Source organism: Artibeus jamaicensis, unplaced genomic scaffold (genome assembly GCF_021234435.1).
Source record: "Artibeus jamaicensis isolate MK-2021 breed Jamaican fruit bat unplaced genomic scaffold, CSHL_Jam_final scaffold_3151, whole genome shotgun sequence".
Taxonomy (NCBI): Eukaryota; Metazoa; Chordata; class Mammalia; order Chiroptera; family Phyllostomidae; genus Artibeus; species Artibeus jamaicensis.
Window position 1 is genome coordinate 2,383,088 of NW_026522037.1, and position 23,169 is coordinate 2,406,256.

General features: G+C 60.6%; 1 protein-coding gene across 6 annotated transcripts in view; it reads right to left on the bottom strand.

The window, feature by feature from the left end:
- Positions 1–792: 792 nt before the first annotated feature.
- The window catches only part of TNRC18 (trinucleotide repeat containing 18), a 75,304-nt gene continuing 52,927 nt past the window's right edge, over positions 793–23,169 (bottom strand). For all 6 annotated transcript variants that reach the window (XM_053656970.1, XM_053656971.1, XM_053656966.1 and 3 more), the window contains 12 exons: positions 19,473–19,906; positions 15,434–15,586; positions 14,896–15,037; positions 13,533–13,650; positions 13,009–13,084; positions 12,794–12,902; positions 7,903–8,019; positions 7,139–7,303; positions 5,472–6,808; positions 2,694–2,930; positions 2,515–2,589; positions 793–2,249 (listed from right to left, as the gene is read on the bottom strand). In XM_053656970.1, the coding sequence (XP_053512945.1) occupies positions 2,043–2,249; positions 2,515–2,589; positions 2,694–2,930; positions 5,472–6,808; positions 7,139–7,303; positions 7,903–8,019; positions 12,794–12,902; positions 13,009–13,084; positions 13,533–13,650; positions 14,896–15,037; positions 15,434–15,586; positions 19,473–19,906 (3,170 nt within the window). In that variant the 3' untranslated portion in view covers positions 793–2,042. The remainder of the gene's footprint in view (positions 2,250–2,514; positions 2,590–2,693; positions 2,931–5,471; positions 6,809–7,138; positions 7,304–7,902; positions 8,020–12,793; positions 12,903–13,008; positions 13,085–13,532; positions 13,651–14,895; positions 15,038–15,433; positions 15,587–19,472; positions 19,907–23,169) is intronic.

The window sequence follows — 23,169 nt, forward strand, 5'->3', positions numbered from 1 at the left end:
GGAAGAATTAGAGAGGGCGGATGGCCGTCCAAGGGCCGCCTATGTTCCAAGCCTGCAGCCCCCGGGACCCGCGCACAGGGAGAGGGGCGGGGAGCGCTTCAGCGGGCAACCATGTGGGAGAAGAGCTGGAGGGGCGACGCTGGCGTGGGCCGCCAGGTGGCGCCAGCGCGCCGCTGCTCTCGCGTTTGCGGGCGTGGGAGGGGCAGCCCTGCGCTGCGTGAGTCAGTGTCAGAAACGAGCCCTTTCCCCGGCCGGACACAGTCTTCATTTAGTTAATGCTACTGATCACCTTGCTGTCCCCTCAATGAGCAGTCGTGAAAGAGCAAAGCCTGCCGCGTCTTCCGTTTTCCGGGCACTGAGCTGGCACCCATGGGGCCAGGCTGGCTCAGGTCCGTTCAGGCTGTCGGCATCGACTGCAGGCGTGGGCACAGCTGGGAGCGCTCAGCTCAAGTTCACGGAGAAGGGTAGTCGGCGCACCAGGCCCGGCGATGAGAACCTCCCGCGCTGATGAATGCCTTCTCTACCTGGGTTGCTTAGAACAGTAGCCACTAGCGACCTCTGGTGGTTCGCCTGTGGAAAACATGGCTGGTGCGACCGAGGCACTTTCCTTTCGTTTAAATTAACCAATTTAAATACCTACCTGCAGCCACTGGCCACTGCCCTGGGCAGCAGCACCCCGCTCCCTTGCCCTGGAACGTCGGCCGCCCTCACCCCATCCTGGCCCAGAGCCACGTCCTAACACCAAGCCCACCCGGCCCCTGAAATAAACCACTCCACACAACCGTATTTTTCCAATTATAGCTTTTTCTTTTCTTTTTTTTCTTTTTATGAAAAAATCACACAGAATTCGCCAACAAAATTCCAAAAGAAACTTAAAAAAAAAAGGAAACCAATAATTCCCCCAAAAAATAACACCGAAGTCTGGCTTTTCCTTCCCTTAAGATTGTCTGGACAAGACCTCCGGTCTCCCTGGAGGCCGCGGGGCTGGTAAGTGCTTTCCTGGGCCAAACCCTCCGTCAGCCTCCGCTCTCCCTAACTCCTCCAACACCTGGGGGCGAGTACAGTACACCTGGGTGGGGTGGGGCGGGGCGTGCTTGGGGCGGGGCCCGTGAAGCTGGGTGCTACACTCACAATCTAACAGGAAATAAAAAATAATATTCTGCACGTCAGAATGTGTTCGCTTTTTTTTATAATTTCATAGCTATTTTTCACAGTTTTAAAAAGTTTATATTTATATATATTTATATATATTTATCTTTATATATATAATTAAAAAGTCGACTCCATTTAAAGGTATATGATACAGGGGAAGTCTCAGCACGAGAAAACTGTACAGGCGAAGAGCTGCCGCCTCCCTCCGGGTGCGGCTGGGACCGGGGGTTTCAGCACCGTTGGGGTTGTCTGTAGTGTCACGAGGGTATGGACCAGGTGGCCTCAGGGTGCGCAGCCCCCCTCCACCTGGCGCCTGGCCGACGCTGCGGGGCTCCCCCTCACCTGGCTCTGTTCCCCAAGTCCAGGCCGTCCTGAGAGGGTGGAGGCTGGGCCCCTGGCAGGTGCCCAGAGGAGGCCTGGCCTGGCCAGTGAGGCTAGTGGGCATCGGGCTGCCCCATCCCACGGGGGAGGCTGAGGGTGGGCTCCATGCCGATGGGAAGCCGAGCACTGGGAGCCTCGGGAGGGTCCACAGGTAGCAGGCACCCCAGAGCGAGCGTGAGTCCGGCTCCTCAGAAACGCTCCATCAGTCTGCGTCGGCTGGGGCGTAGGGGCCCTGTGCGCGGCCTGGGCAAGTGCGTACAAGGTGCTGGAGGCGAGGCCCTGGGGGGCCGGGCAGAGCCATACCCTGATAGCGGAGAGGAGCCCCCAATGGGAGGCACCGCCGAGTCCGGAAACGGGGGCTGGAGACGTGTGCACATGTGCACACACACGTGCGTGCATACAGGCGCACACATGCGCACACTTGCGCACCAGGGCGTCCACACTCGCATGCGCACAGCCCACGCGGTGGCCCTGAGCCGCGCCGGGGGCGGGGCCTGCCGGCCCGCGGCTCAACAGAGCACCGGCACGCCATCAGTGGAGAAGATCATGCCCGTGGTGGGCTCGTAGGTGCCGGCGAGGTAGTACAGGCCCTCGCTGTCCTGGTGCTTCTTGGTCTTGAGCATCTGCTCATACTGCTCCAGGCCCACCACCAGGCACTTGTGCGACACGGTCTGCACGTCGTTCTCGTCCACGTGCGACGACTGGTACAGTGCGCGCTGCGGGCGGATGCACAGCGTCAGGGGCCCCAGGCCCGGGGGGGGGGGGCGGGGCTCGGGGCAGAGACCCAGAGACAGAGGGACACTGGGAGCGACCAAGGGCAGAACTTGGACACCCAGACGCGGAGACAGACGGACAAGACACAGAGACCGAAGGAAACAAAGAGAGGCAGACCCAGAGACAGACCTGAGGAGTAAGAGACCAGGGGCCAGGAGAGGAGCGTCTGGGAGGGCTCCGCCCCCATCACGACTACCCTGCACGTACCTCCATGAAGTCCTTCCTCTGGCTGGAGGCCCGCAGGGCTGCCGGGAGGTTGCGGCCGGACTTCTGGTCCCAGTGCTGCAGGCAGCAGACAAGGGCCGGCGGTGAGCCCAGGCTGGCCCCCCTGCCCCTGCCCCAGGCCCCCAGGGGGCTACAGCCTCCGCCCCCTGCCCCATGCCCACCTGGCCCTCGTGCAGGCGCTTGCCCGGGCTGGTCTCCTCGGGGTGGTAGAACCACTTCACCCGCACCACCATGTTGCTGCCCCACGACTCCCACATGCTCTGGATGCGGCCGATGTAGGGCAGGTTGGGGCGGCCGGCCGAGAGGAATACGGCACAGTCACCAATGCGGATCATCTCCTTGCCGCGCACGATGGCCTTGTAGAAGAGCTTGCGGGCCTTGCCCTTCATGCCGCGGCGCTGTGGAATGGGCAGGCACGGTGGGTCAGGGCACTGCCCCCCACGCTTGGCCCAGCCTGGCAGCCCCTCCTCAACCTTGGGAGTGGGAGGAGACAAAGGGAAGTGCCCCCTCCCTGGCTGGCTCTAATGGGGTCACTTCATCTCCCCAACGACTCCCCATCCCAGAGCAGCGCCAGCAAAGAGGCCTCGAGACCTGCAGACCTCGCACCTGCGGGGGACCCTTCGGGGCCCTGACAGTGGCCTGCACTGACCCCCCCATTCCCAGACAGGGACAGTGGGATGCAGGGAGGAGATGCGAGCAGTGATGCCGAGGGGCTGGTGGCTGACAGAGCCCGTCACTCAGCCCCAGGGCTGCCTTGCAGCTGGGCCCACTGAGAGCACCTGCAGGGGCAAGGTCACAGCGAGGCTGGGCCTCCCAGGGGCCCAAAGCCAAGGATTCTAGTCTAAACCTGAGAAATCTGCGTGATAATTTCCTCCTTTATCCAAGGGAGAAAGGTCTCCCTTCTACCTTTCATTCCCTGGACCCCTGCTGTAGTGGACTTTTTCAATGTCCGTGCCCCAAAGTGTCATAATTTGTGTCCTACAAATGACTCAGATTCTTTTCTGTTCTGGGCACAGGGTGAGTCAGCTCAGGGTGACAGGGACAGCCATGGCTGCTACACTGGCTCATCTTCAACACCGGTTGGGATTCTTTGGCACCAAGAGCCCACCTTCCCACAACCCCATCCTCCAGGTCCATGGGGCTCCCCAGTGGGACTGACCCCACCCCTGTGGGCCTTGGTCTGGCCAGTCCAGCATTGCATCCCGCTGCTGCCCCCTGCTGGAGAAAGCAACCAGGACCAAGGAAGCCAGGGCCTCACCCCAAGAGGCCAAAGGGCTCACCCAGCCCATGCTCTGCAGTGGCAAGAGTGACTGCGGAGCCCCTGAGTGGCAGAGGCAGACGTGAGGAATGGGCCAGTCATAGTGGGGACCTGCCCTTCCATGGCTCCGGGGCTGAGGGCACCTGCCTTGCAGGTCTGCCTTCGGCCCAGATTTCCACGCTCATGCTGGCTGTCTCTGGAGGCAGGGGCGGGTCGCTATGCCAACAGAGGCCCTGCCCCATTCAGGTTTAGTGCCACGAAGGCCAATGGTGGAGGGTCCCTGACTTCATGCTCTGCACCCACCCTTTGCCCCCTTCTAACGGGCCCTGTAGGGGTGCAGCCTGGGGCAGGTGCAGCTGCCCTCTCTCTACTGCAGGGGTCCTAGCCACTCCTAGGTGGTGGGGATGGGGGCCCTAAAGGTTGCTGCTAAGACAGAAGCTCCCCCTGCTGGAGTTTTGACTCAGAAGACCCCACGGCTCCTTCAGCCTGGTGGACCCACCCAGGGAGGTGACAATGCAAAAATGCCAGAACTTTCCTATTATGAAAGGCCTTGCCCCAGACCCTGGCAGCTCATCACCGTTACCCTCCAAAAGCCCTCAGTCTGCCCTTCTGCCTGGCAGGCCCCGGCTTTGGAGCTGCAGACACAGCAGGTGTCTCCCCCGAGGCCGTCTCTGGCACGACCCCAGTGCACCCTGGACAAGGGAGACGGGTGCCACGGTCAGACTTGGCAGGCTGCACTCAGGGGAGAGCAGCCCTGGACATAGAGCCGGCTCTTCCCACCCAGGGGCATGGGGCAGGCTGATGACCACGGGCCATTCCCCTTCTGCACATGAAAGTTCGTGTGTGCACGCATACACAGGCGCACACGTATATATGCAGCATACACGGGAACACATGTCGAGTTGTAAGTGTATGTGTGTATATACCTGTGTATACGTGTGTGCATGTATGTTGTGTGTGGGCTGGGAGGGCTGCTTCTGGAGGACCCACTGCCCTCTGCTTCTGGAGGGCGACCCGGACCTGGCCGAGCAGACATCCTGGCTTCTGGGCTGTGGTGCTTAGCGTGGGGGTGGGCACATGACTGCACCCCAACTACTGCTAGCAAATGAAGGGCGAGAAGCCCTGGCCGGGTAGCTCAGTTGGTTGGAGCGCTGTCCTGATATATACCACAGTTTGGGGTTCAGTCCTCAGTCAGGGCACATACAAGAAGCAACCAATGAAGGCATAATTAAGTGGAACAGCAAATCAATGTTTCTTTCTCTTCCCCTCCTTCCTCTCTCTAAAATCAGTAAGAAAATAAAGGGAAAGATGCGCCCTCTGCTGGGACTGCTGAGTGGGCCAGCTGCAGCCTGGCACCGCTCTACTGCCTGGGTCACTGAGGAGCTGGGAAGGAGCTGAGATAGAGACAGTCACGGCCGCGAGGCTCTGGGGCCTGCTGTTGGGGATCTGTGTGGCCCTGGCACACGGGGTGACCTGGGTCCCAGACAGGGGCTGGGGTCAGCGCTGCTCTGGGAGGCTTGGCCGTCAGGTGTGAGACTCAGCGTTCCCATCCACGAAATGGGGCACCCCTGCCACACACCCCAACCCTCCACGGTCGGGGTGCTGGGTGGATGGGGGGAGGCCGCGGGGACTGGCACAGAGCAGAAGACCGAACCTCCGACCCTCCGCCCGCCCTGGCTACCTGGGTGGGCTTGCCGAACCACTTCCAGAGCTGCCGGGCGGGCAGGAAGGCGGCGATCTTGGGCCTGTTTTCCACAGACGGCAGGCGCTGCCGCTTGGCCAGCTCCTTGGTGGTGGGGAGGTGGACACCCTCTCTCTTTTTGGGTCGGCTCTTGGCCCCGGCCCCGGCCTGGGCCTTGGGCTGCAGGGGCTGCGGGGGCTGCGGTGGGGGGGCCTGGGGCTGGGGCGCCGGCGCCTTCTTGCTGGGAGAGTGGGCCGAGGTGCGCGCCTTGCCGGTCTGCTTGGGCGCCTTGCTGGGGAGGGCCGGTGGGGCCGAGGGGCCGGCTGGGGGGCCGGGGGCCGCCTCGTCGTCTGAGCTGCAGGAGGAGTCATCTGTGGTGGAGGACGAGGATGAGGAGGATGAGGACGAGGAGGAGGAAGACGATGACGAGGAGGAAGAGGAGGAGGAAGAGGACGATGAGGAGGAGGAGGAAGAGGAGGAGGAAGAGGATGATGAGGACGAGGAGGAAGAGGATGAGGAGGAAGAGGACGAGGAGGAGGAAGAGGAGGAGGAGGAGGCCCTGGAACTGGAGGCGGTGCAGGCCCGGCCCCCGCCACCCCGGCCTTCCTCCTCCCCCTCGGTCTCGGAGCTGCTGGCGCTGCCGCTGTCGCTGCTGCTGCTGCTGCTACTGCTGCTGCTCTCCGACTCCTCGGGCCCATCCTGCTCAGCCTGGCCTTTGTCTGGGCTCTTGGGGACCCCCGAGTCCTCGAACGTGAGCCCGGCCCCCGGCTCCAGAGCCAGGTCACCATCCCCAGTCTTGGGTCGGGCCGCCTTGGGCTCGCCGCTGCCCGCGGCCTGGCCGTAGCTGCTGAGCCCCAGCAGGCCCTTGGGCTCCGGCCAGCCCCCGGCCCCAGGCTCCTCCCGCAGCAGCAGGGCCTCTTTGGCCTTCTTGCTTTTGGGCGACGTGACGCCCTCGTGGTCCAGCTTGACAAGCAGCTCGGCCTCCTCCCCGGGCCTGCGGGCAGCCTTGCTGGCCAACTCCTCTGCAGCCCGAGCCTTCTTGGGTTTGGGACGGGTGGCGGGCATGGTGATGGGCACGGGGGCCAGGGGGGCGGGGGCCAGGGCTGCGGCGGGGGCAGGCAGTTCCCCAAAGGGCTCAGGAGCCGGGCAGCTGGTGAAGGTGGACGGCGCTGGGCTAGGCTGAGGGGGTGCCGGGCGAGCCTTCAGGGTTTTAGCCCGCTTGTCCACAGGCTCTGGGGGGCTCTTCTTGGAACTTGGGGTGCTGATCGGCTCCAGGGCCAGCGGGGCACTGGGCACCTCACCCGTCGAGCCCCCCTCCTCCAGGACGGCAGCTCTGTCTAGAGGAGAGGAGGGAAGCACAGGTGAGCGGGGGCCAGGGCTTCCCAGTCCTCGCAGCCCGCATGAACCCAGCGCTGCCAGCTCCAGCGTGGGGCCGGCACGCAGCAGCCTCTCCAGCCTCAGTCCCACAGGCGTGACCCCTGAGTGGTTCTTGGGAGGCTCGGCTCTTAGCCAGAAGCACTTTTCTCCAGATTCTGGGGCGAACACCCTGAAAGAGTTGCAGCTCTACCCCTGAGAGATGAATGTGCCCCGAGCCGCAGTTCCCCGACCTGCCCAGGTGGGGGCAGTCTTTTTGCAGCAGGCCCTGCAAGACCCTCTTGAGAACGTACCACCCTTGGCTTTGGTGCTGGGTTTCCGCCCACGCCCTCGCGCCTTGGCACCGGGCTCCTCCGACCCGGGTGCACCCCCATCTTTGCCTTCCCCTGTGTCTTTGCTGGTCTTCCGGCTGCGCCGCTTGGCACTTGGCACCAGGAGGGCGGGGGACGGCTCAGCACCTGCAGACGGACAGACAGTAGTCAGGCTCTCCGGGCCTCTGGCCTCTGAAGCATCGTCTGTCCTGACACCAGGGGTGGGGAGGAAGTGATGACACCACGGAGCTGCCGGGTCGGGGGCGCGTCCTGCAGGGACTGCTCGGGCATCTGCGCACAAGCTCAGCGGGACCCCCCACCCGTAAATGGAGTAGGGGGCTCAGTAAGGACGCCTGCCTCTGGGGTCCTGCTGGCCCACTTGGAGGACGCTGAGTTTCTCCACTGAGTTTCCGGACCCTGGGTGAGGCACCTGGCCACTCTGAACCCATTTTAGTCAGACGGAGGGGCAGCTCCAGACACATGGGACTGAGCCAAGCATTAGCGTGGACAGGCGCAGCTGGACTTCAACCATCACTGACCGGCCTCCCACAGCCTGGGCCACCCAGCTCGTATCGCACTCCTGGGCCTCGGGACACAGAAGTTGGGGGACCCTCCACCCACGGTTCCTGACACTTCCATCCCCTGTGATTGTAAATGGCCCAAATGGCAGACCCCAAGCCAGGCTCGGGGGCGGCAGGTGAGGGCCTGGGGTGGGCCCGTGGGGGCAAGACAAGACGGCCACTCACACTGGATCTTGTAGTCGGGAGGCAGGAGGCGGATGTGGGAGAGAGGGATCCTCCCCGTGTCCCCGTCATCGAACTCCACAGTGATGAGGTCCCCGTCGTCCTCCAGGCCCAGCAAGCCTGTGGGGGGAGGGGCAGTGTCAGGGGGGCCCCCGGGCCGAGGGTCGGGCCGGACAGGTGCAGGAGCTGGGAGTCTGCCCCTGGGTGGGGGACTCTGGACGCCTGGGAACAGCGGAGAAGGGCAGCTGGGCACCACGCCGGCGCGCACCCCGCACAGCACCCTCGGCCCATTCCCACCTGGCGGCTTCTACGCCCAGACCCTCGAGGACAGAGGCCTCGGGCTGCCCGACCAGCCGAGGGGAGAAGAGCAACCCAGTCCCGCCGGCCGCATCGCCAGGCCTCCCCATCACCCAGCTCCCGATCCGAGAGCCGAGGACCCACGGGACGGCCCCCAGCGGAGGGGGAACACAGACCCCGAGGGGGAGGAAGACTCAGAAGGGAAGGAAGCTCATGATCGCGAGAACAAAATCAAGATATCCTCCAAAAAATTCAAAATTTGTATCCGTGGGAAAAAAAAGTTATTTAAAAAGGAAAGAGAAGATGGCAGCCTGAGCGGACACGGCTCACCTCACACAACCACATCAAAACCACAACTAGGACACAGAACCACCATCAGCATCAGAAACCAAGTTGAATGGAAGGCCAGCAACCCCAGAACTAAAGAAACCACAGCCATCCAGACCCGTAGGAGGGGCACAGACGCAGAAGGGCTGGTCCCGCACCCACGTGGACGAAAACTCGGCAGGGATATCTTGGGAGCGAGGAGTCCCAGCCCCACCCCAGGCCCCCCAGCCCAGGGCCCCAGGGCCAGGGAGGTAAGTCCCCACAACCTCTGGCTGCAAAAAGCAGTGGAGGCTGAGTCGGTGGAAGAAACTGCTGGAGGCCCAGGCAGTTCCTGTTACAGAGCCCACACAGGGACTCACCTACCCAGACTCACTCCTCCCAGATCCAGCACCGGGTGGCAGCTTGAGAGGCACCAATGGTGCAGGGGGAGGGACTGACGTGTTTAGCATCAGGGTGAGCAGAGGCCATTGTCCCTTTTCTGAGACCCCAGCAACCTGACCAATGCTTCTGACCTGCCTTGGAGACCCCCAGAGACTCTGCCCCACCCAACTGGGGTCCCACCCAAGCTGCTTTCCCAGATGAAAGGCTGGTCTGGGCTCACACTGCACAACTTCCTAAATCCTCTCAAACAAGCAGCAGCTAAGGGGCCCCGGGCCCAGCACTGGCAGCAGCCGGCCTAGGTTCCCAGCTTGGCTTCGCCTGGGAACCTCCAAGCCCAGCACAAGTAGCAGCCATGTCGGATGGCTCCACAGCTCAGGCAGGGTGGCCCTGGGCAAAACATAGGTTGGGGCTGACCTTGGCCTGCACCACAAGGGAAACCCAGGGTCAGTGCACCCGGTGGGCAGCCACAGACCACAACAGAGCACCACTACCCTGTCCCTGCACAGATGACCCTCCACAGATGGCAGAGATTGGTGGTCAGTGGTCACAGTAAGTCCTTGCAGCTGTGATTGGCCTGGGTAAACCCCTCCCATTAACCTGCTGACAGCAACCAAGGCTCAACTACAAGAGGAGGGTGTATGCAGCCCACATGAAGGGCGCACCTGGAGTACCCAGCTTGGGTGATGGGGAGGCTGTGCCACTGGACCCTACAGGACACCTACTACATTAAGTCACGCTACCAAGACATGGAGTTAAAGCAGCTCTACCTAATACACAGAAACAAACACAGGGAGGCAGCCAAAATGAGGAGACAAAGAAACACAGCCCAAGTGAGAGAAAAGATCAAAACTCCAGAAAAGAGGTTAATGAAATGAGATAAGGAATCTATCAGATGCAGAGGTCAAAACACTGGTTATAAGGATGCTCAAGGAACTTTGTGAAGACCTTGACAGCATTAAAAGGATCCAGTCAGAAACAAACAATTCACTAATTGATGTAAAGAACAATTTACAGGGAAACAGCAGTAGCGTGGATGAAGCTGGGATTCAGATCAATGATTTGAAACATAAGGAAGCAAAACAAAGTCGATCGAGAACAACAAGAGGAAAAAAGAATCCAAAAAAATGAGGACAGTGTAAGTTAGCCCCTGGGACAACTTTAAGAGGTCCAACAGTCGCATCATACGGGCGGCAGAAGGAGACGAGAAAGAGCCAGAAATTGGAAATCTGGAAAAATAATGAAAGAAAACTTCCTGGCTTGGTGAAAGAAACAGACATGCAGGTGCAGGAAGCGCAGAGAGTCCCAAACAGGATGGAAGAAAAGAGGCCACCCCACGACACATCATAACCAAAATGCCAAAGGTCAGCCCTGGCTGGTGTGGCTCAGTGGATTGAGTGCCTGCCTGCAAGTCAAACGGTTACACGTTCAATTCCCAGTCCGAGCACAAGTCTGGGTTGCGGGCCAGGTCCCTAGTAGGGGGCGTGCGAGAGGCAACCACACATTGATGTTTCCCTCTCTTCCCCCTCCCTTCCACTCTCTCTAAAAATAAATAAAATCTCTCTTTTTTTTAAAGGGAAAGGGAAAAAGTCATGAAAAGCAGGGACCCACACCCAAGACTGCTCTACCCAGTGAAGCTGTCATTTAGAATCGAAGGGCAGATAAAGAGCTTCCCAGGAGAGAGAAAAACTAACGGAGTTCATCATCACCAAACCATTATTACATGAATTGTTAAAGGGGCTTATTTAAGAAAAAGATCAGCCCTGGCTGGCGTAGCTCAGTGGATTGAGCACGGGCCTGCGAACCAGAGTATCGAGGTTCGATTCCTAGTCAGGGCACATGCCTGGGTTGTGGGCCAGTTCCCAGCAGGGGACGCATGAGAGGCAACCACACATTGATGTTTCTCTCCCACTCTTTCTCCTTCCCTTCCCCTCTCTCTAAAAATAAATAAATAAAATATTAAAAAAAGAAAAAGATCAAAACTATGAACCATAAAATGGCAATATACAAGGTAGGCAAGGCAAGGGAGAGCGACGGGGGAAAAGGTGGGACAGCTGTAACGGAACAATAAAAAAATGGCAACGAGTACATATCTATCAGCAATAAATACAAGTCTATCAACAACTGAATCTATAAAACACACCAAGCAAACAAGAACAGAGACAGAATCATGGACATGGAGAGCATTTTGATGGGTGCCAGATGGGAGCGGGGTGTGGGGGAAGAGGTGAGGGGACCAAGAAGTACACGTAGATAGGTACAGAACATCAACGGGGACGTGAAGTGCCACACAGGAAACGCAGCAGCCAGAGAACTTACACACATGACCCATGGACATGAACAATGGTGGGGGGGTTGGCTGAGGAATGGGGGGTGCTGGGTGGAGGGATTAAAGGGGGGAAGGTGGGACAACTGTAATAGCATAGTCAATACAATATAATTAAAAATGAAAATGGAAATAAAAAAGAAATATTCACAGAATAAGAAAGAACTGCTAGGACTCTTTAAAATGTTAGCAGACATTCCAAAACCCAACAGAAGGGCTAGGAAGCACAGTGGAGGACGTTTCCCCAGAAGCTGAACAAAAGGAGAAACAGTCGAGAGGAAAGAAGGCAAAGCATCAAGGGCGGCAGACAAGGGCGAGTTCCGGGGAAATCGGAGTGAACGAGGGAAGAAAACCCTCAGAGAAGCAACACAAGGAATGTGTTCCCAGGAACAGAGGGAATCTGCTCTGTTCAAAATCAGAGGCCCCTCTCCCGAATACCCAGCGTGCAACAGCGCACACACACCCCATACGAAATTCCAAATCTAGGAATAAGGAGAAGATCCTAAAAGTTTCCAGGGAGGAAAAATAGGACCACAAAGATTTGGGAGTAATCACGACATCAAACTTCTCAAACGGGACTGGAAGCCGGAGAAAACGGCAACAGGGACTTCAAAAATTATTTCCAGCCTAGAATTTATACCCAGCTCAACTATCATCACCAAGGACCAGGGCAGAGGAGAGATTTCAGACATGCACCTGCTTGAGGAATTTACCCCCCGAGACTCCTCTCAGAAAGGGATGGAAAGGAGATGAGGAGTAGAAAGACATGGGTGCGGCAGAGGAAAGGAGGGAACACTCAGAAGGATGCCGTGAAGTCCCAAGAGTAACACCTGAGACACAGGCCTGGAAAGCAGTGGCCCGCATGGTTCGGGGGACAGGAAACTCCGGGAGATCTGAACGAAGATGAACGTTTGCGCAGTAAGAGAACTTCCTGCCCAGCACCGCATCCAGCACCTGGGTGTGCACAGGTGTCAACTAGCCAAGGGCAGACTGTGTTTGGCATCGCTTTTGTTTGGCTTTTGATGTTAACAATCACCCATACTCCCATCTCCTGGTTTTGCAGGTTTTGCAAGAGCCAAGGGGTGTCTGCATCCGCACGCCTTCCGGGGTGCCTGCTATGTGTCTGCCTAGTCTCCCCTCTCGCTCATCCCGCTGACACATCCCAGCTCTCCTGGGAAAGCCACCAACCTTCCCACCTCTCTCTGGCCCTGTGTCGGTCGAATGAGGAAGCCAGTCTCCCTCATGGCTTCAGGGACAAGCACAGGACCCAGGCCACTTTAGGACTTACACGGGAAAAGTGACACATTCTCTGATGACAGGATTTAAGATGGTGAAACACAGTCCCCAAGGCACTGGGTGTGACACAGCACAGATGACAGCAGGCACCCAGACCCAAGAGTCCTGGCGCCCCGAGTAAACAGGGCCAGGGGCCAACCCTCCTCCAGGCCTAAAAGTGCGCGGCTGCTTTGTGTGTAAGGCACTCAGAGTCGGGTTTCAGGGACAAAAGGAATCTGTGATGACACATCAGGCAATGGGAAGGGGGTACTGGGGAGGGGGGCCTCCCACCTCGGACCACGGTGCCCGGGTAGAGGCAGCGGTACTGCTGGCTCCAATAGGCTGCAATCCTGGTCCCTTGCGGCAAGAAGCGTGTCGAGGCGGGTCTCACGTCGATGATCTGAAAAGGCCAAGGACTGAGCACCAGGTGGTGACCAGGACCAGCCAGCCCGCCTCCCCACCCATCCAGCCCCGCTCCCCTCCGTGCCCCCTCCCCCTCCCCTCACCGCTTCCTGGAGCAGCTGTTCTAAACAGTAGATGTGGGGCCGGTTCCCGCGTTCGCCCTCCACAACCACTCGGTATCTACAAGGCCAAAGCAAGAGTGGGTGGGCTGGCAGAGGCCAGGATGCCCCCGCAGGGACCTCTGCCCCCAGCACCCCTGGCCCCCCCGGCGCCAGCTCCCAGACCACTGAGACAGGACGTCAGAGCTGGAGGGTTTGCTGACTGGCTGTATAAACTTGGGGCGAAGGCTCTCCTCTCTGGGCCCCAGTTTCCTCATCTGTACAACCAGGGGCTGCAGATCTGAGAGAGGCCAGCACGCTCTCCCCTGGACCCCCTGCTGAGCCCCAGCACCCCTCAGAGAGCACTGTCCCAGTGCGAGGCAGACGCCACCCGCCCCGAGCCGCGGGGGAGCCGCTTGGAGGGAAAGCCCCCTGCTGCAGAGGCCCAGCAAGGCGCGCTGGACGCAGGGCTGGGCGGGGTCTTCAGGCTCCGAGCCCAGAGCCCCCCACAGCCGTCCGGCCCCACTCACATGTCTGGCGAGTGCACGGTTTGCACGTGCCCAGCGTACAGGAGCTTGTCATCCATGGGGATGAGCACACGCAGGCCGTCTTTCAGCTCGTCCTTGTCAATGATGCAGGAGCGCGGGGCTGTGGGTGGGGGCGGTGAGGCAGGCTGTGGCCCTCCTCCCCTCCTCCTTCCTCCAGGCCAGCCCCACACGGGCGCCACACATGGGTGCCCAGGCAGGCCGTGTGCAGGGGCGTGCATGCGTGCACCAGTGTGCACACGTGGGCATCCACGCCCACAAAGACCCCAGGTGGGTATGAACCAGGTGGCAACCTACACATGCTGCCCCTCCCCCACACCAAAGTCACCACCCTCTGAGCCTGGCAGGGGGCTTAGGGTCATCAGCCCCCACCACGGCCCCCTCAGCCACACCTGCAGGACCTGCCGTCCTGGAATGCTGTTTGTTCTGGTAGAAAGCACCCCCACGGCCAAACTCCCCCCCCCATGAAGGCCTTGAGAGGTCTCACCCATCCCCACTCTCCTTCCTGAGTGCCCAGGACATGGCCATGAGAACATGGCTGGCCAGGCCCCAGTCCATCCCGAGTGGTGGGAGCAAGGCCAGCTGCAGTCGGCCCTGCCCCCGCCCCGCCACGGAGACTGCCTGGCTACTTGTTACGCAGCGTAGCTGACGGATACACTCCTGACGAGGTAAAGAAAGCTCCTCAGGGCTGACCCAGACCCCCCTCTCGCTCCACGCGGCTCCCCAGGCCAATCCACATCCTCTGTCTCCCTCTGAGCTCTACATCCTGGGTCCCAGTGCCTACCAATGCCACTTCCTTGGGGTGTCCTCCAGGCACCCCAAACTGCAGTGTGCAAAGCCCATCGTGTGACCTGCCCTTGCTCCCCTGCTCACACAGCCGTCTTCTCCCCGCCTGATGTGCTCAAACCCAGCCCGTCTCCTTCCCTGCTGCCCCTCACCTGGGTCCTGGCTACAGCCCCCCCGCCCCGCCTGCCCCTCTGGGGCCCGTGCAACTTGCTCTCTATGTGGCAGCCAGAGAACTCACTTCAAAACCACTCTGATCACACCGCTCCCACTGATACCCTCTGACGGGTGAGACCCAGATTCTGCACCCAGAGAGTTGGGGGGACTGCCTCTACCTCCTCCCAGCCCCAGGCCCCACTCCCACTCCCGGCTTTGCCAAGCCAGAGCCCGCTGGCCTCTGCTGGGTCACGGCAGAGACCGTGCCCCCCTGACCTCAGGGCCTTTGCACCTGCTGCCCCCCATCACGCCACCCTCCCTGCTGCTACTCAGTCTCTATCCCTAGGGGAACTTCCCACCCCCCCACCCCGTTCCATTCCCAGGCCCACACGGCGTCGCTGGCACTCACCCGGAGTCGGCGGCCGCTCTGCAGCCCCACCACGCGGCAGGTGCTCGTCCTCAGAGAAGCTTGAGTCCTGGTTGGGTTCGAAATCCTCCTCCGCGGCCATGCTCTCCATCAGCTTGCTCACCGCGCCCCCCTTCCCCCGGTTCTGGGGACAAAGCATGGCGGACAGGTGGCTTAGGGCCGGGCAGGAATGTCCTGCCCGGTGAGACCCTCCCGGGAAAGGAGTGGTCAGTCAGGGCGCAGTGTGGGTGCTGGCTGGGCTCAGCCCCGTGGCCACGGGCAGGACGAACGGGCCCACCAGCCAGGGCCTGCGCCGCTCGGTCGTGAGCGCTCAGTAGGGCGCTCAGGCTCACCAGCGAGGCAGGCGCCTTGGTTCCCTCCCTGGAGAAACCGTGAGGGACCTGAGGAGACACAGCCTGGCCTGCGGGGTCAAGCCAGCGTCAGGGGCGCGAGTGCCCCGGCACGCCCCACCTGTCCGCAGGTGCACCCAAGCCTAGGGGATCCCCAGGGGACCAGCCCGGCTGGGCACAGCGAGCCTCACCTCCTTCTTCACCTCCTTCCCTTTGCCCTTGGCCTTGCTCCTCTTGGCGGAGGCCGGGGAGCCGGCGTGAGGGGCCCTGGCGTCCGAGGGCAGGACAGGTGCGCGGGGCGGGGGCAGTGCAGCTCCTGACCCGGCCTCCTTCCCCTTCTTCTTCTGGGGAGAAAGCGATGGGCACGCAGTCAGACGCGGCGGGGCCCCCGCCTCCATGTCCTCCGTGAATGCTCGCCCTCCCGAGGGGAACCCCGCCTCCCTCCCCACAAGGACTTTCGGTTCTGATCTGCCTGTTCGTGTTCGGTTACTACTGTGCAGAGTGGGGCCAAAGCAGGGCCACAGCTGCGAGTACGTGAAACAGAGTTCTTCCTGTGTCATCTACTCATTAACATATCACTTTCCCTACAAGCAACTGCAACGCCAGTTTTGCCCCACGCGGTACATCACTTGTTTGAAAGAGGCAACGCAGAGGAGTGTGCGTGAGTCCTTTTCCAACGATCCCGTCAGAGCGGGGGTTACTGGAGCCCCGCAAGGCGCGTGGCGCGCCCTTCCAGAACCTTCCACAAGGGCAGACACCCATGCGAACCTGCCGCGAGCACAGCTTGTTTTTAAAACACAGCGCTTTGTTTTTAACGCAGGTGGGAATTTACCGAAAGTTCTACTTTGCAACCGCCCCTCCCGGGACGTCTGAGGAGCATCGAGCTGAGCCTCGTTTTGTTCTGACAGCTGCCAACGGCCCCGGTGTGGGGACCGCAGTTCAACCACCCGCAGCCACGCCTCCGGTTTTCCACTCTTGCAAACCATGCCCGAGACGTGCTCTCTGTGGCCACACACACGCCAGAATCAGACGGTACAGAGGGGCTCCATGTGGCCCCTGTGCAAGGGCCACACACAAATGAAGCCAGACAGACAGGGCACGGGAGCTCTCGGGCCCATGTCTGCCCGGAGCGGCGAGGAGCTTTCCGATGCCGCCTGAGTCTCTTCCAGACCCGGTGGGATGGGTGCCGTGCACGGGCCCCAGAGGAGAGGGCAGGTGCCACACTACCACCCCCAGCTGGGGAAATGGGGTCGCCCCCCTCGAGGGGGACTGGAAAGGGCCCAGGGGCACAGGGACTGTGCACGGCTTCAGTTATCGGAGCACAGAACTGGGAACCAACCCGACGTCAGGACGTCAGCCGCTAGTTTCAGAGGTGCGGGGGCTTCCAGAGACGCAACTCCAGCAGTGCGCTATGGGCAGACCCTGGGCCACAGGGAGGCGTGGGGGTGGGAGGGTGGCCTCCAACTGCCATCCGAGACCCGCGTGGGGGGCGAAGGTTGCTTTGTGCTTTTTAAGAGACACGCCCATAACAACAGGACCAAATCCAAGGGACCAGAGCAGGTGGAAAATACACAGAAAAAGACACTGGGGGGAGGGCGGGAACATTGCCATGACGACAGCAGATGAGTGAAGTGCGAACAGCACTAAAGGGGGCGAAACGGGAAATGGAAGCAAGACAAAAGGTGGACGGAGTTCAACCCCGATCTCGGGGAAACGACGAATTCGAGTACCAGTTCGACTACAAGTTCCTGTACCCACTGTATCTTTCTGTATCTCATGAGCGTTCTAACCCCGGCACATTCCCGGCACCGGAAGGCGTCCGGGCCGTGTGTCCTCTCCCCTCTCGGGCCCCCACTGAACGGTCTGTGCGTTGCAGAGCTCGCGCCCCTGCACACGAGGGGGGCGGGGGGGGGACCTCGGCAGTAAAAGTGGCCTGAGCGGATTTCATCTTCTTGCTCTTCTTCTTTTTAAGATTTTATTTATTTATCTTTAGAGAGGAAGGGGAGAGGGAGAGAAATATCAATGTACGGTTGCCTTTTGTGCATCCCTTGCTGGGAACTGGCCTGAGACCCAGGCATGTGCCCTGACTGGGAACTGAACCGTGATCCTCTGGTTCGCAGGCCCGCGCTCAATCCACTGAGCTACACCAGCCAGGGCTTCTTGCTCTTCTCTACCTTCCAAACCACGGCCCCAATCAGGAGGACACTCTCTCCCCTTTCCGGGAGCCTATTTTCTGAAATAAGAAAAGCACTCTGGTGTGACCAGGCCGGACACAGAGCAGGGGCGTCCGCCGCTGTGGTGACTGTGATAGCAAAGGCCAGCCCCACCCCATCACGGTGGCCCAGAGGGTCGATGGCAGAGGAGAACAAAAGCCTCGGGCTGGCCGGACGGTGGGATCTCACTCAGACGTGGGGAAGCAGGGATTTTAAGAAGTGAAATGAAAGCCCAGCATATGGGAACACACGAGATACGATGCCAAGTCTGAAACACAGGAACCAAAGCGCATCTTGGAAAAACGCCAGCAGTGACCACTCCTGGGGAGACAGGACAGGCGTCTGAGTCCTCCTCCTGCTGGTGATTGGGCTGCTCTGTTTCTGTCCCTTCTCTTGCTGTGTCCCCAGAAAACTCAGACTGGGTGAGCCCTGCTCCCCCGACTGGAGGGGCCACCCAGGGGAAGGCCCAAGAGGTCACAGCTCAGGCTCTGATGCTCGGTGGCTGCTGTGACTCTGGGCAGTTTCGGGGGCCACCTGTATGTAAAGTTCCTGTGAGTGACCTGCCGCTCATGGTTTCAGGAGCAGTCAGCTGTGACATGAGGAAGAGACACCAGGACTCTGCCCCCGGTGCTGACACCGAGCTCCCGGGTCCCGGAGCCTCTTCTGTCCCCAGGAGGCGATTCCTGGTCCTCTGGGGACAGCGGCAGGGCTGGGCTCTGAGGTCAATGATCAGTGGAGTCCCTGTGACGGAGCCTCCATTAAACCCCTGAGCCACGTGGTTTGGTGAGCTTCCGGTTGGGAACAGGGCACCGGAGAAGGCGCTGCAGCCGCGATCCTTCCCCAGACCCTGCCCTGTGCGTCCCGTCCACAGGCTGTTCCCGAGTCATGTCCCTTCCAAGAGCCCGGTGAACGTAAGCGCCACATCTTCCAGAGTTTGTGCTTCGTTCGAGTGAAGTATCAAACCTCAGGTCGTGGGAACCCCCTCTTTGTAGCCTGCTGGTCTGAAGTACAGGCAGCTTTGGACTTGCAACTGGTACCTGAAGCAGGGGGCAGACCTGTGGGACCGAGCCCTTCACCCGCGGGGCTGGCAGCAGCTCGGGTGGTGTGAGAAGCGCTGGCAGTGCCAGAAATATGTTTTGCTTCATCAGGAAATTAAACACGCGTGGAAAAGTGGCCAGACAGTGCCCGGGCCCCACCCACCATGGGCCCCTGCTGTCATTCCCACTATTCGTCACTCCAGCGCCTTCCCTGCACCTTCCATAGGAGCCTCCGGCAGCGGCAGCAGTGGCAAGGAAGCCAGAGGGCAGCACTGACCGAGGGGCCTGTGACCAACACTCGGGTGCAGCCCCTTCCTCACTGCCACCCGCTATCAGAAGTCAGTGCAGAGACTCATCCCTTCTGGTGACTTTCTCTAGAAGGTCACTGTCATTCAGGTTTACCCTCCACCAGGGACGCGGAGAGGGGAGGCCCGGGACAGGGGCCACTGTCGAGAGCCGGCTGCCGGGTCTGAACGTAACCACCTCCGGGGGCACGAGCAGCCGCGGGCTTCCCAACAGCTTGTGTGTGCGGACAGGGTGACGGGTTGGACCGGCACGCGGTAAACAGCAAGTGCACGAGGCCTGGGCGCCCACGGGAGAGCTCGGGGCCTCCGGGAGCGTGGGCGGAAGAGAGAAAGCCCCCGTCCACTCTCAGTGGCCCCTCAAGAAACGTGCTTCTCTCGTGGGCGCAAGTGGAAAACAAACCACAACCGGACCAGCAGTCCCAGGGCAATGTCACCAACAGAAATCACCGTCATGCGGTGTGTGACAGTCACCGCAAAGGCCTTAAGTATCACTTGTGCTCCTGCTGGCACCTGCTAGGCCGCCACCGGCCCTCAGTTGGAGCCACTGACTGGGGGGGCGGCAGCGGCGTCAGAGGGAGACCCTGCACCACCTGCGGTGGACGCTGAGGCCACCTCCCGAGGCGGGGACACCACAGTGCACCTCCCCGTGGCCCCGCCCCCACGCCGCGCCCCTACCTTCCTGGGGTCCTTCCTGTCCTTGGCACGGCCAGCGTCCTTGCGCGGGCTCACGGGGCCGCCCCTGCCGCAGCGGCTGCCGGGCTTGGCGGCTGCGGGCGCCGTGCTGCTGGGTGCGGGGGCGGCGGCCGAGGCATCGTGCAGGAAGATGCGCTCGCTGCGCCGTCGCGTCCACAGGTCATCGTCGCTGGCCTCGGGTCCGGCTTCAAAGCCCGGCTCCTTGGGGCCCCGCAGCCTGCGGGCCTTGCGCCCCTTCTCCGCTGCCAGCTTGGCCTTGTCGGGGCTGGTGGGCCCGGGGCCACGGGCTCCAGGCACAGGTGTGGCCAAGGAGGGGCCGGGCTCCCCCAGGCCCTTCTTGGGCCGAAGCAGCCCAGCAGGTGACCGCTTCCGCACCTTGACCTCACTCTCCGAGTCGGTGTACTCGAACTCTGTGCCTGGACGTGGGGGGAGGGAGGGGGCTGTGGACAGGGGCTCACGGGGTCCCCACTTCCCACCTACCCAGCTGTCCTGGCAACCAGCCGAGGCCACAGCCCCATCCCTCCTCCAAGGGGCCTCTCTGCCCTCGGGAGCCTTCTCCACTCCGGGGGGCAGGGGCCTGTGAGTGGCAGGTCCTGCCGGGCCCCTCCTGTCCCCACCCCACCCCAGCTGCCCAGACCGCTCCGTTCCCCTCCCCTGAGCAGCATCATGTCTGGGCTGTGGGCATCCCCACCTGGGCCCATGGGAGCTTCTCCCCCACCTCCTGTGAGCCCCATGGGAACCCCAGAAGCCAGGACAGGTGAGTGCGGCGGGGAAGCCCAGAGGAAATCCCCGGGCCTAAAGGGGCCTCTCCGCCACTTCCTGACGCAACCCCTCGGGGTGCCAGGGTGGTCCTGGCACCCAGTCCCCTTTCCAGGGGGTGGGCCTCACCTGAACCCATGCCACCCTGGTGCCCAGCCCCGTCCCTTCCCACCGCTGAGGGTGACCTGAGCCAGGCCCTCAAGGCCAGCTCTGAACACACGCTCCCTGACTGCAGGGCCCTGGGGCTCCCACCCACGGCGCTGCCCGCCCCCCTCCGCCACCTCCGTCCTTGGCCTCGCCGGTCCCTCTGCCCGAGCACATCGCTCCCCGACCTTCGAGGAAACCCACTTGGCACCCTGGAGCGCTCTCGGTGCACGCCCCATTGCTGCAGGCGGCACCCTCAGACTCCCGCAAGCGACCGCCTGTCCCGTCCTGGTCCCGCCCCCCACAGCGAACAGGTCCCCGAGTTCTCCTGCAGCCCCCAAGGTCATGCTGCTCAGACTCTGGCCCGGGCTGGTGGCCAGGGAATGGGACGGGCGCGTTAAGGTGTGTTCCTCCTCCAGGCAGGTCCTGGGGACAAGGTGTTTGTACAGCCTCCAAGAGCTGGCATCGCCCCCGAGGAGGACTTGCCACCGGTCCCACAGCACAGGGACCAAGAAGCCAGGGCCAAGGCCCGGCCTGCTGACCCCAGGGCAGCCGGCAGCCTGCAGGGGGGGTGCAGCCACGGTAGAGGGACAGGCAGAGGGCCGGGGCACACTCCGTGGGAAGGAGCCACTTGCAAAGCTTAACGATCCCCTTAATTAATCTTTTGTTAACTGACTTCCTGCTGCACAGGGAGGCAGCTGGGAGCTTTCATGGCTGATTAGAGTGCGGACCATAAAACACAGGCTTGGGAGCAGCGCCGCAGGCCGAGGGAGCAGACGCCACCTGCCGAGACCTCCCAGCAGGAACCCAGAGGCACAGGACACGCTGCCGTGCCGAGTGGGGACAGGGAGCTGGCACGCACCTCGGGAGACGGGCGCTGCACAGGGCTGGGTGTCGGAGGATCAACCCCTCCGGGGCCAGAGGGGCAGCCTGCGTGGCCTGGGACAGGGGCGGCGGTCTCCTCTGTGGGGCTGCCGGGGAGACCAGCAGGAAGCTGGGACAGGGGAGCTGCGTGGAGGCCTCGGCCACATGGTGCCGCGGGCTGGGAGCAGGACCACGTCCTGACTCCCACCCACGTGCCGGGCTCCTGCCTCCTCCCCCACAATAAAGCAGAGCAGGAGAAAGGCGGACAGGAAACATTTCAAAAGGGTAAAATACCAAGAGATTGAGAACCAGAGGGCAAACAGTCATCAAAAGAGACCTGGGCCAGTCCCTTCAATCTCAGACAGAAAGAGACTTTAAGACAAAAGTTGTTACTTTAGACAAAGACGGACTTTTTAAAATGGTAACATGGTCCCTGCGTCAGAAGGATGTAACAAACACAAACATGCATGAAGATAATCCAGAGACGTATAAAAAAGACTGCACGTCACAATCGTGCGGAATTTATCCCAGGAGGGCAAGGCTGGTTCAACACACCAAACATGCGTGTAACACGCCCCATCAACAGAACAAAGGGCCGGAACCACGTGACCACCTCGGGAGACGCAGAGAAAGTGAGAGGCAAGCCACTCTCCCAGGCACGGAGACCGGCTGCCAGGAAGGCGCCGGTGCGCCCCAGTCACGGCCTCGGCAGGTGATGGTGTAGACAGTGACAGCCCAACTCTGCAGTGTACACAGAGGCAAGAGGCCCAGAACAGCCACCTGTGTGGAGGGAGAGGAGCGAAGGTGGAGGACGGACACGACTCGACTTCCAGGCTGACTGCGCTGTCAAAAGGACAGAGGCGGATCAGAGGGCCGGAATCGGGAGCCCAGAAATAGACTCGAACTACGGTCCGGGAGCTTTGGACGAGGGAGTAAAGCCAGCCTCTACCACAGACGGTGCTGATGTTGATGTTAAACAAAGGCAACAGCAGCAGCAGCAACAAAACCCGAGACACAGGTCTCCCCCCTTCACAAAAGCTACCTTGGAACGCACCACAGGCCTAAACTAGAAAACGGCACAGGAGAAAACCCAGATGACTTTGGGTTTGGCAGGGAATTTTTTAAAACGCCACCAAACACAAACCTGGAAAGAAAGAACCGGACCGGTCCAACGAACTGGACCTCGCTAAAATGAAAAATTTCGCCTTTGCAAAAATGCCGGCAAGAGAATGAAAGAAGACTGGGAGAAAAATGTCAACAAGAGATACAACTGATAAAGGACTGTAAAGAACTGTTAAAACTCTGCCCCAGCAGGTGTAGCTCAGTGGATTGAGTGTAGGCTGTGAACCAAAGGGTTGCCGGTTCGATTCCCACTTAGTGCACATACATGCCTGGGCTGTGGCCCAGGTCTCCAGTAGGGGGCGAAAGAGAGGCAACCACACATTGATATCTCTTCTCTCCATCAGTGATATTTGTCTCCCTTTCTTCTTCCCTCCTCTAAAAATATATAAATAAAACCTTTAAAAAAAGGACAACATTAAGAAGATAAATAACCTGATTCAAAAATGGGCCAAGAACCTTCAGAAGACACGTCAAGGAAGATACAGATGGCAAATGTGCACACAAACAGCACGTGTCTGTCACCAGGAAAATGCAAACTACAACCACAAAACACGACAATGCACCTGTAAGAACGGCCAAATCCAAAACCCTAGCCCCAAGGGCCAGTGAGGGTGTGGTCGCCCGGAACTCTCGGTCACTGCCGGTGAGAATGCAGAGGGGGCGGCTGCTTTGGAGGGCAGTTGGGGTGCTGCTTGCAAAACGAGGCACACTCTTACCGCACCTCACCACGCCGTCCAGCAACCAAACTCCTATTTCCCCAAATGAGCTGCAAACCCACTGCCCACAGCAC